The 12111-nt window shown below is 39.6% G+C and overlaps 1 protein-coding gene and 1 long non-coding RNA gene across 3 annotated transcripts in view; one reads left to right on the forward strand and one right to left on the reverse strand.

The window, feature by feature from the left end:
* Positions 1 to 1691: 1691 nt before the first annotated feature.
* LOC120574465 (somatostatin receptor type 2-like) lies at positions 1692 to 9060 on the reverse strand. Its single transcript, XM_039824745.1, has 2 exons — positions 8786 to 9060; positions 1692 to 6609 (listed from the first exon to the last, which is right to left on the reverse strand). Exon 2 carries the CDS (start codon positions 6583 to 6585, stop codon positions 5473 to 5475), a length of 1113 nt encoding a protein of 370 aa, XP_039680679.1. The 5' UTR covers positions 6586 to 6609; positions 8786 to 9060; the 3' UTR covers positions 1692 to 5472.
* A 957-nt stretch (positions 9061 to 10017) lies between these two features.
* LOC120575155 overlaps positions 10018 to 12111 on the forward strand; it is a 133325-nt gene continuing 131231 nt past the window's right edge. The window contains exons 1-2 of one of the 2 annotated variants that reach the window (XR_005641955.1): positions 10018 to 10299; positions 11045 to 11201. This is a non-coding gene — a long non-coding RNA (uncharacterized LOC120575155). The remainder of the gene's footprint in view (positions 10300 to 11044; positions 11202 to 12111) is intronic. The other variant, XR_005641957.1, reaches the window with a different exon arrangement.

Genomic DNA, 12111 nt, shown 5'->3' on the forward strand with positions numbered 1-12111 from the left:
TTTATTTTTAAGTCTGGTTGAGGGCAGGGAATATCTATTTTTTTAGTAACTCATTGAATTTTTGTTTACTGTTCTTTTCCGTGTCTTTTTGAATTCTTTTTACATTTCAGTACAGTCATATTTCCCTCGCTGTTCTAGTACTGGAAATGTTTTTGGACGTATTATACTTTCATTCTTGTGGAATTGTTGGTATTATGATGGTGATGGTTAAATTGGCTAACCTTTTGCTGTTTATGAATTTTATGTTGAATGTGAGCTTTGGGTTTCGTATGGCATTCTGAAGAGAAGACTCGATACATGAACTCCAAATGAGGTCCTATAATATGTGAGAATGCTGTGGTCTCTCCTCATTTAACACCTTGAATGCTCTGTGCCCCAAAAAATACAGCCCATTTAACAACACTGCATGCGACTGGGCTCTCATGATCTTATATTTGAAAAATTGCCCTCAGCAACACCTCCGAGGCCTGGTGCCAATCATAATTTATTTTATTTTATTTTCTGAAGTTTGGGGATGGGAAGACGGATCATGTGAGATATATCGAGGGTAAAACACATTGCACGTATATGGGCACTGTGCGACCATAGCCTGGTTATGAATCCATCAGTGTTAATCTTCTCCATGGCAACTGTGTGTGTGTGGCTGGTGTAGACCGGTGTGGTTCGTGGTGTCTTGCCTCTGCAGTGCAGTAAACCCAGTGCTCTATTCAATCAGTATGCTGTCAAGTCAGACTTTAGATAATGCACATACACATCAGGGTGTTGTGGTCTGTTTTGTTTAAATATCACTGATTGTGTATGTATAAAAAAAATAAAAAATAAATACAGAATAAAAATATTCACTCATGTGTAAGATGAGGGCCCTAACCTATCACAGTAATGCCACATAAAAACCACAACCCCTGGTTGTTTAGCTGCTCTGTAAATTAAAACAAACAAATGCATATCCTTTGGTCTGCTGCAGAACCTCAACTAGAGGGCAACGGCGGACTTCCGAACAGTAAAATCAAAGACTTGTGAAATGATCACTCTTTGGTTTTGATGTATCATGGAGCAGTTAAGGCCACCCAAGGACATTCAGGGACGCAGCTGAAACGAGAAGGAAGAGGAGAGCTTCATTATCAGTTTCAGTGATTAAACTCAGAACAAAACTGGAATCTTTATGTTCTGTCTTTTGTCTCATTCTTCCATTCACACTTTCCTTCATTAGGACAACATAGCCTACAGTATGTCCCAGAATTGAAACGCTATTTATTCCTGTTGTACTCTTATGGTAGAACACAAAAGTACTGTAAACAGGTTTTTTGTATTTACCAAGAGCTGAATACAGTCCAACACACTTTCAAACATGCACTCTCACCTTTAGGGTTTATACACCTAGTGTCGTTTTTCTGCCCTGAGAGCAGTTCTAGTTGTTTGATTATGGCGCCACTTTGTGGTGAAACCAAGAAGCTCAGAGTAGGTCTGGAAAAAAAAAAAATCAAACCTGCTGAATATAATGCAGGTAAACTGAAAAAGGGAATTTATATATCTTCAGTGAGAGAGCCTCACCTAACAGTTTTCATACTTCACAATAATGCATCATGATAATCCAAACGTTTGATTTGATGTAAACATACAGTACTGAAATATTTGGCATCTTTTAGCATTTTTTCATAAACATTTCACAATATTGCACCAACAAAAATCACTGTCACTTATTACTTTATTGAGTTTCGACATAGCTTTACACAATCCATGTTTGCTCCATTAAACTTGCTGTTTCATTATAATTGAACAAAGCAGAAACAGGAAAAACATCCATAATGCCAACTTTCTACAGAAACTGCTAAACTTTTGAGCAATTGTAAGATTTCCCAAAGCTTATGAGATACAGCATTTGAGCAATTCAAATAAGGCTCCTCATAAAAATCTAAATAATAAACACCGATGGAGCAAATACTAAGTGGAAAATCTGCAATATAGACTTAAGAAATGCAGGTATTTAAAAAAAAAAAAAAATCTTTGCCGGAATCATAATTATAACTACAACAGCTGGATGATTTTGACAACACAAGATGTTTGGTTTTACATTTTGTGGTGCACACAAACTATACACTTTCATCAGGTTTAATGTAACTGAGGTGTTTGGTTTTGCAGCCTTAATGCAGCCTTCTATTTTTTTCTTCAGTCATCTTAGCAATGTCTACATTGATAATTCATGTCCGGATTCATCTCTCTATTATTATGCTAATTTGTGTAACCATGGGACCAACACTCTTAGTCACTGTTGCTATGGAAATATAAGACACTAGAGGTGTGTCATGTCTTTCAATGGTAATAAGATGTTACAGACCAGGTAACAAGTTTCGCAATACTGCAGAGAGGGAGATTGGATATGGAATTTTATTAGTCATGGCTGGTGGTTCACAAATTGTGTGTGTGTGTGTGTGTGTGTGTGTGTGTGTCATGGAAAACTGAAGAATGCTCAGTGGTTTGTATGTGTTATTTGTATATACAGTATAATACTATATAATACACATTTTTGCTATAGAATGGCTGGCTTGTATGTTGAGATCAATGCAACACACATTCTTTGCACATTAATCATAATCTGTCGCTGGGTAGGGTAAAGGTTTAACAATTTATATAGATAGTTATCTGATTACAGCAACAAACAGCGAGTCACAGGATGGCAGGATGAACTGTGGAGCACAATGATGATTATTATAAAGGAACACCAAAGCCTCTTGAGGATAAGTGTTCTAGCCCTTCACAAATTCACGTCACTGAGACACATGGAGACAGAAATCGAAGATGGTCCAGTTTCATTATACAAAGTATTTACAAATAGTTTGCAATGGGGGGCAGCACGGGATAAACTAAGCCCCTCATATCTGCAAAGTAATATAGAGAAACAGAGGAATTACCAATAGCACATCATCAAACAACGTTTTCTGTAATACAAAACAGTGAAACAACAATAAACGGTACGTGTTTTAAATGAAATATGTTTAAATCCATCTTAAATCCCAGTTTACTACTTCCAAGATAGTTACCCATCTGTTTCTTGGTATTAAAATATTCCTTTACAAAATACAATCTAAACAGATTTTATGCTCTCAGATGACAAAAAGTCAAAGCTGAGCCACGACTAGGCATTCATACTGAATAATTTAGAATCATGCAGTCTGACATTTTTGATAAATGCCATTACTGTAATAGCTGCAAACAATGGCAGCAGCATTATTACATGATACACATAAATAATGGTAAATAAGCCATGATAAAGAACAGTTTCCAACAGAAGGCCAGTAGCAACAGGCATACAATGACATTACTTGATATAATACTATACAACATCGTAATAGAGTTTCTATACATCTTAGCAGCACTTTGGTTAGAGGCTGGCTTGGTATATCGAGCCAGTACCATTAATGTAATATCAATTATGCATGTAGCTATATTGACACAGCGAGCGACACAGGACGAAATATTTGCCTGCCAACTGAACACTGTTATTCACATTTACATTTGATACATTTCTTCACAAGTAAAATTGGTCACACATTAAATCATGTGACCATTGTACTACAAAACACAAGAATCAATGGCACTGACATTCATTCGTTATTCACAAGTTAGATTTAGAGTTTCAAAACTAAATGACACTGAATATAAAATCCTCTGACGTTTCATATAGTCTCTTTGCCCATTTCCTGTACAGTTATTTACAGTCAAAAAGAAAAAATAACTTGCAGACAAGACAGGAACAAAATAGAGGAATTATCATGTTTTAACAACAGTATTTTGTATTACAGCATAGGAACACACTGGTATGTAGTTATTTTTACACAATGCAGGCACAGGCCCTCTGCTGTAAACTATGTATATAACCCCGGGTCTCCAGAGGACCATTTACAAATGGGCGTTAGTGTTCCTTCTACCTCAATACACTGAGAGCAAACAAACTGATTCCATTTTCATTCAAAGCATAGAGCATACAGTTGTATGGACTGATTATGTTATAATGGATTTGTTTCCAAGACAATGTGTCAAAGGCAGATAGAGGAACAGTTCAGTAGGACCTTCTGATGGTTTTTTGTCCTCCTTAACAACAGACATGTTCCTCTGTGACATGTTTATTATTTAATCATGTCTTCTTCCTATTCGATGTGATCTTAAAAATGTTGATAAGAGCTGTTATTTGTTTCAGACAGAGATGCTCACAAGTCTCTGAGTCCAAGTCAAGTCTCAAGTCTTTTAACTCGAGTCCAAGTCAAGTCTCAAGTCTTTTAACTCGAGTCCAAGTCAAGTCTCAAGTCTCTCGTGGTTATAATGAGTGTTGTATCACCTGCTGCATTCCATCCAGGCTGCTCAGAACACTGCATAGCTAAATAGGCTATAAGGAATTCAAACCATGTAAAATGTTATTATGACTCATGTATCTATTATCATGCAGTATCAGTTTGATTAGTTGTTTGTTATATAATCAGTGTAAAAAGGCAATAGCAATATGACAACAACAAAAAACAGGAATGCTTTACTTTCAAGTTAATAACTGTATTTTCCCTTGTAACATGAACATACAGTACAGTACAGACCAAATATTGAGGTACTCAGGTTATCAGGAAAATATTGCTAAAATGAATAACTAACCTATTTTTCACTTACAGAGCAGTCTACAAATGACAGCCTATGTGTCCAGGTTTGAGAGGCTGGACACATCCCCCAGAGTCTCAAACCCAGTGTAAAGTTAACTAAATACAACTGTAACGTTACATGATCAACCGTAAATAATTAAAAGGGTGGCAGCCAGCAGGATGTAAATGATTATGTAATGTTAAATCCCCACAAAAAGTTTGGCAAATAAACAAACAAACGCTAATTCATCTTTTCATACCATCTAGTGAACGACGGATAGATAGAGTTAATCTCCGTAGGTCATAGCTAAAGCAAGAAGCCGTTAGATAGCCAATGCTGAGCTAAACGTGTTTGCTAAGCTATCAGGGTGTGTGTTCAAGTGCCTGATAAAATGAGATGTGGTTGAGCCAGAATGATTTATCTTGATACCAAATATTTAGTATTCAGTGATTCTTTTGTTTGGGCCTTGTTGTCTGAAGATTTAAACCAAAGCTTCTGATGAATGGCACAGCAGCTGCCAGTGCAGTCGCCACGTTTGTTGTTGTCCTCTCATGTGTGGCCGCGCGCAGCAGATACGTTACATATTACATAGGATGTTACGCAGGGAGGGGAATGACATTCAGCTCATCAGATGTTTCCTTAAAATAAAGATTGTTCACGAATCCTGCATCTCGAGTCCTAGCCGAGTCTGAAGTCTTTTGAAGATGAGTCTCAAGTCAAGTCTGAAGTCACTGTGTGTGCCACTTAAGTGCGCCACGGGTCAGAGTCTCAAACTTGAGTCCCCATTTCTGGTTTCACATACGTATGAGTCTGTGTGAGTGTGTTTATGCAAGTCCAATCACCTTCCTCTCAGATGCTGGTCTGCAGGTCCCCATTCAGCAGAGTACTTTGGGTCTCTGTGGGGTCATTTATCATGCGAGACTTATCCTGCCGGCTGTCGCTGCGATCAGCCTCATCCAGCCCACCCACCTTCTTAAGACACAGAACATTCTGGAAACTCTTCTTGAAGTTCTCCGACAGAAAGGCGTAGAGGATGGGGTTGGCGCAGCTGTTGGCGTATCCCAAAACCACCACAAAAGCAAAGGTGCTCCTCAGGATGGGAGTGGTGCTGATGGTTCCTGTCACCGAGGTGACGTTGAAGACGTAGAAAGGCAGCCAGCAGAAGACGAACACTGCCACCACGATGGACACCATCCGAGTCACCCTTCTCTCTGAGCGCTTCCTCTTGGAGGAGCCCACACGGATGCCTGAGGACTTCACCTTAAAGATGATGAACAAGTAGCAAAGGCAGATGACCAAAAGGGGCAGGAAGAAGCCCAGGATGAAGGTGTAGAACATGAACACTGTGTAGTAGGCCTCTTGTGGCTCAGGCCACACGATGGTGCAGAAGCAGCCGTTGTGCTTTGTGCTTACTCCGCTGTAGATAACGATGGGCAGATTAACCATCAGTGACACCCCCCACACTGCTAAGTTAATAGTCTTCGCCATGCGCGGCTTGCGCCACTTTGTGGATTTAATGGGATGCACCACAGCCAGGTAGCGGTCGATGCTCATGACCATCAGGCAGAAGATAGATGTGAACTGGTTTAGAGAGTCGACGGTCATCACCACCCTGCAGAGCACAGGGCCGAACGGCCAGTGGACCAGCGCCAGCTGGATAGCAATGAACGGCAGGCCCAGCATGAAGAGCACGTCGGCCACTGCCAGGTTGAGGATGTAGATGTTGGTGACTGTCTTCATCTTGGCGTAGCGCAGGATGACGTAGATGACGAGGGAGTTTCCGCAGAGCCCCACAGTGCAAACCAGAAAGTACAAGCAGGTGATGACCACCGTGCTGGTTTTGTTGAAGCTGTGGTCTGTGTAGTTCCCGTGGAGGTCGGACTCATTGCTTTGCATGAAGCTGTCATACATGAGGTGCTCCGACAGGTTCGGAGGGGACGATGGGAAGATCCACGAGTCCATGATAGTCGGATTATGGCATCTCACCTGCACACATAAAGACTTATGTCAGTAACAGCATAACATACTTTAAAATGACCCTTTTACTATACTTTATTTTTAAAATCCTGGCAGTCTGGTTGATAGAGAATTTGATAATTATTCCACTTGATATGGATTATGATATTTGATTTTATGCTTTCCAGAAGAAGAAAAGTGAGATAGTCATCATCTTCATCAGATATTAAATGTGATCTCTCTTCCTTTCTACTTGCTGTCATATGCTAGTCTGTTTAACCAATGTAACAGGTAGCTATTGATATAAGTGATCTCTATGACCTCATAAATCCATGTTATCAGTTAGAACGATAGCTTTTAGATGTTACAGTATGTTTACTTGGGTCCTTTAAAGGCCCCTGGTGTTTTCAGTTAACCGGGCTGATTGGACCTCCTCCCAGGACTGTGTGGGTGTTTGTAGACTGATTGAATGATAGCTTGAATGATAGGGCAGGACATGGACAGTTTTATCATTCTTATTGGTATAAAAGATTTGTGACCTAATAAATTCCCATCTAAGCTACAGCCCACCTTCAACCTGAGCAGAGGTCTAATCAGCCACAATAACTGAAATCACTTGGGTGGGTGTTCAGAGGCATTAAAAAAAAGAAAATGTCCTTATTCTAATCAGCCTTAAGACTCGCTCTCTGGAGAACAGACCTGATTGATAGCATATGTAAAGAAGAGAACCTCAGGATGTGTGGCTGTGCTTTCTACGTGAGGCCAGACATTCCTTGTGTGTTTTCTTGGCCAGCCACTGCTACCCACTACTCACTCTGCACACCCTACAGTCATAAGCTCTCCCTGGGGAAATGCTTGCCCTTCACGTGTTGCTTAATTATCAGCTGCGACGGGTTACACTGAATTCTTTGCTGACACATTTTTTATGTTTATTAGGGGGTGTGCATGGATGTAAATTATTCCCAGCCTAAGTAATTGAATGAGGGGAATCACAGTACTGCCAACAGCTTTGCCACAGCCAGATTGAAGTGCTTGTCACTGCCAATGCACCGGAGGGAAACATGGTCTGACAACTTAGTATATATAACATAAGAGGTTTCATAATGCCTTGTTTTTGGTAAATAGGCGACTACATTTCAGCAAAGGGGATGTTTGAGCACAGGGAAAACACGTTGGTGTCTATAAATGTGTGTTGTCTGAGTCAGGTGGATGGACAGATTATTGTATAATGTAACATTTGGAAAGTCATTATGAGAAACATCTTTTTGTTTGTGTTGCATAAGATAAACAAGCATGATAGTTCATTATTACTACAGAAACAGAGCACAACAGACCACCTACAAAAACCAATACCCTCTTGAAGCACTTAGCTCTGTTACTGAGGTGAACAATAAATGGAATCTATCACAAGTTGAATCATGGTTGGTATGAGTAATATTTTGTGAAAATGAAATATTATTTTGTGAACTGTTAAATTGCTGTATTTGAGGCATTGTTCATACTTCATACATTCTTTCATAAAACCAGCCCAGAGACAGCACAGTCAAAAGTCAAAAGAGAGAAAAATTCAGTTTGCCATCAGAACAACTGGTGACATACTATTTTAAATAAAGTGGCTACTTCGAAAAATAGTAATAACAAAATAAAATAGTATTTCATTATTTTAGATTTTTCATATAGTGTTTTTCTTCTTCACTGTCATGGCCATGGATTCTGCTCTAACCTTTGCTTTTAGCAGCTAAAAGGTAGAAGATATATATATATATATATATATATAATATATATAAAAATATATATATATATATATATATATATATCTTCTACCTTCTATATATCTTCTAGCACAGATATATATATATATATATATATTATTATTATTATTACATGCTCATAGTTAATTATGCAAATCCAGTTTATAGAAAATAAAATATAAATGAGGTCAAGTCAGGTATTCAATTTACAATGTTAGAAAACCCAGCACAGACCCAGCTGAGGGTTTGTTTCAATACACATGCCAGAACATCATCATGTTACCACTTAACAGTAAAATCGCATTAATAATGAGACACGGGAGTGCTTACAATGTCCTACATGCTCAACTTGACAACTTGTTTCAACTTAATTTGAACGGAATAATCTCATTAACTTGCTAATGTAGGATACTATCTTCGCACATCTGAGACAATTCACCAACCACTTACCTTACCTGCAACTGGATTTTATCTTACTATCTACAAGATGCGCCACTTCTGTGCGGATGAAAGAATTTCAGTGTTTAGGGCAGATTCATCTTCTTCATCTCCAAATATTCCTAGAGTTTTTCTCACTGGCATCGAAGTAGGAAACCTCTCTGCATTGTATTTTTTCCTTTAAATAATCCCATAATCTAGTCTGCGTCACACACGACGAGAAAATGACAGAAAAGGTCGGACAAGTAAATAAAATACAAACGTTCTCTGCACAAAGCTCCGATGCGCTCGTGGTGTGATGCGCGCGCTGACTGCCTCCAGCTGGAGAGCGCGGGTATGTTAAAGGACGCACATAGTAAGCGCCAAGGAGGTGCTGAAGAGACTCACCTCTGAACGAAAGAGGCTGTCTCCTTGGGTTACTCCGTATGTTACAGATATCAAGCCCTGGCCTGCATACAGGTGGAGCTACGTGAATGGATCTTGATCACATGCATTGATGCACGGAGTGGAAGCTGTATTGCTTGTTGAACATACCATATTGATAAGGTTAAAGTGGGCACCAATAGGCCTACTTTAAATATGTCCATTTTAATTTACAAACGTTAACAATATGAACACACAGTAGGGCTTCTGAGCTTCAGGATCAACGCTCAATAGGCTATAATTTGTCTGTTACAGTTATAATCCAGCGTGCAAAAGGGTACTTATTGCTGTTTGCAAACGTCTACGACTTGTTTCTCACAAGAGAGTCAATTGTAGACTAATGGTTGAATAAATTGCCACTGAACCCAGGAAAAGCTCTCAGAATCCTTTACCCTAGACCATGTGGACTTTCAAACTTCAAAATTATGACCAATTACCCAAACGCACTAAAGTAACAAGCATTTTTACGCACATCTCCAGATCCATTTATCACACGAATCCAATATTGACCCTGTAGTGTTCCCACAGTCGCCAGCCTTCTGGACCTTTGGTAAACTATGGGTAAACTCCAAAAGTTAAGGTAGCCCTCCTGACCCAGGACAGTAACAGGACACCGCCTACGGAACTGGTGGCCACAGGCTGTATTGCAAGTCAACGCTTCAGCCATTCAGTCTCGAAATCAGTTTTAATTTAGCTCCCAGCCATCAGAGGCAGCACTGAGCGAGAAGTAGCACTCAAATTACGCGCCATGAAAATCCCACACACTCCACCGGATTAAGTTTAATCAGAGACGGTTTAGAACCGAGTAGGCTATCTTTTGTTTAATATTCATCAATAAGATAAACGTAAAATGTGTGAAGAGTTGCCTCGACGTTGTGGTCTCTCCGTATTGTGTTCGTTGCAGTATGCTCTCTCCACATTAGTTTCACCCAGGCCTTGGATTTTCCTGATTTTCTCCAAATTAATTGACTTTAATGGCGAGCGAGAAAAAAAAATCAAAAACCAACACAACTCCAAAACAACCCTTGAGCATGATGTGGGTGATGATACAGAAGCAATGTCCGTGTCCCAATGTGCTGGTATGAGTGTAGTCCAATCTGCTGTACAGGTAAGCTAAATTCATTATCATTGAAACTGTTGTGCTACTATAATATTCTGCAATCTGAGTTGCCATTTCGAAAGGATAAAGTTAGGACTGTCATGCGAAATTGTATTTGGCATTTGCTATGATAGCAAGCAATTGTTTGTCAGAAGGTTATGTGAAGTTTTAATGGCACAACAAACTGCTAAGCATTATGTTTCTGTCAACTGAATTATTAAGCCCTTGGCAGCATAGTGTCCTGTGGCAATCTGCAAGTGTTTGAAAGAAAAACAAACAAATAATACACTGCAAACAAAGGGGACTGCCAAGAAAATGTTTGGGGCATAAATGTGATGGCATATTATTGAGGTTCTGCTTAAGTTTCTTTAAAGCTGCATAGAGGTGGATGTGTTGCAACAGCTGTGACCACTGAGCCCACAGGTCTGCCCTCACTCTTTTGTCTTCCTAGCTGCTGCTTCTTTGTTAAATATTCTATAGTCTTTGGGATGCACTATTATTATTATAGGGACTAAATATGTCAGGTATTATCTTCTGTAACCTCAAATTATGGCTTCAACTTCTGGACTGTTTGGCTTCTATAGTGTCACAAGTAATGTACATATGTGTTTGGTATTGGTTTATTTAATTACCATTTTATATGCTATAACCATAAACTGTTTAAGCCATGACCACAGATTTTCAGTTTTTAATGTGAGAATGACTCACATCATGTGTCAGTTGAGCTAAACATCATTGATCCTCAATGTTTCAGATCACGACATCTGCATTTACTTTTCCACGTCATCTAAATGGTAAATAATTCAAGCTGGAAATCTCATCTAGCTGTCACTGCAAACTCCTCGGCAACATCAAAAGCGAAAAGGTCCTTCGCACATGCTGATGCTGAAGCTACCAAATTTGGAGGCTAAGTAAGTTTTCATCCTCCAACACTCCACTTAGCACAGGTGAGGGGTTATGTAATGTGGAGAAGTGAATCCTTTATGTAAATCAGCAGAAAGAAGAGGCAGCTTCTTTTGAAGTGTGTTCAGTCTTTTGGCAAGCAGCATCTGTTTTATCACATCCTTATTAAGTTCATTCAAGTGATAGAATATGTTAAAGGTACTCTAAGTGATGCCACGCATTTTTCTTAGGCTACAACATTTTTTGTCACATAGGCCTACAGCAAACATCTCCTCACTATCCACAAGCTGCCGGTCCCCTGAACACACTGTAAAAAAACGCGGTCTCTGTAGACAGCCCAGAGTCCACAAACGCCAACAAAAACAAAGTGGCCAACCTGCACCACAAAAACATAACAAACCGTGTTCCAGCGTTCAGCCAATAACCGACGAGAAGGATTTGGGGTGGGGGTTGGGGGGGGTTAGTTCGCTGAAGCACAGAAGGGAGGGGACGGGATGAGGAGGAGGAAGGGGCAAGTTAGTGTCGTTTTGTTTGAGAATACTTTGAACGTCAACAAGAATAACGTCTCCTAACATTGCTTAGAGCACCTTTTTAAGTAGAGTAAAAAAAAACAACAACGCATTATCATGGACGGTATTGCCATGATGCAGTCACTCTCCAGCCCTGCTGTGACTCCATGTCTATTAAAGAAGATGTGGGGAAAGGGGTCAGATGCATCAAACCAATATTTCTGCTCAGCCAAGCTGTTTTTTCAATTTCATGAATAGCAGTTCAGGGGAATTAAGGTACTTGAGTACTGCATTGTCAATATTGACTTGTTACTTCTCTTTAAAAATCCACATGAGGCCACTAAATACTGAGTGATTCCACATTGTTCTTTGGCAAAAAAGTAATTAAATGAGACCTGGAAAATGTGCA

This window comes from Perca fluviatilis, chromosome 15, assembly GCF_010015445.1.
Source record: "Perca fluviatilis chromosome 15, GENO_Pfluv_1.0, whole genome shotgun sequence".
In the NCBI taxonomy this organism is placed as follows: Eukaryota; Metazoa; Chordata; class Actinopteri; order Perciformes; family Percidae; genus Perca; species Perca fluviatilis.

Excerpts from the sequence above, each read along its gene's own strand:
- LOC120574465 (XM_039824745.1), bottom strand. The coding sequence starts at position 6,585 with ATGGACTCGTGGATCTTCCCATCGTCCCCTCCGAACCTGTCGGAGCAC.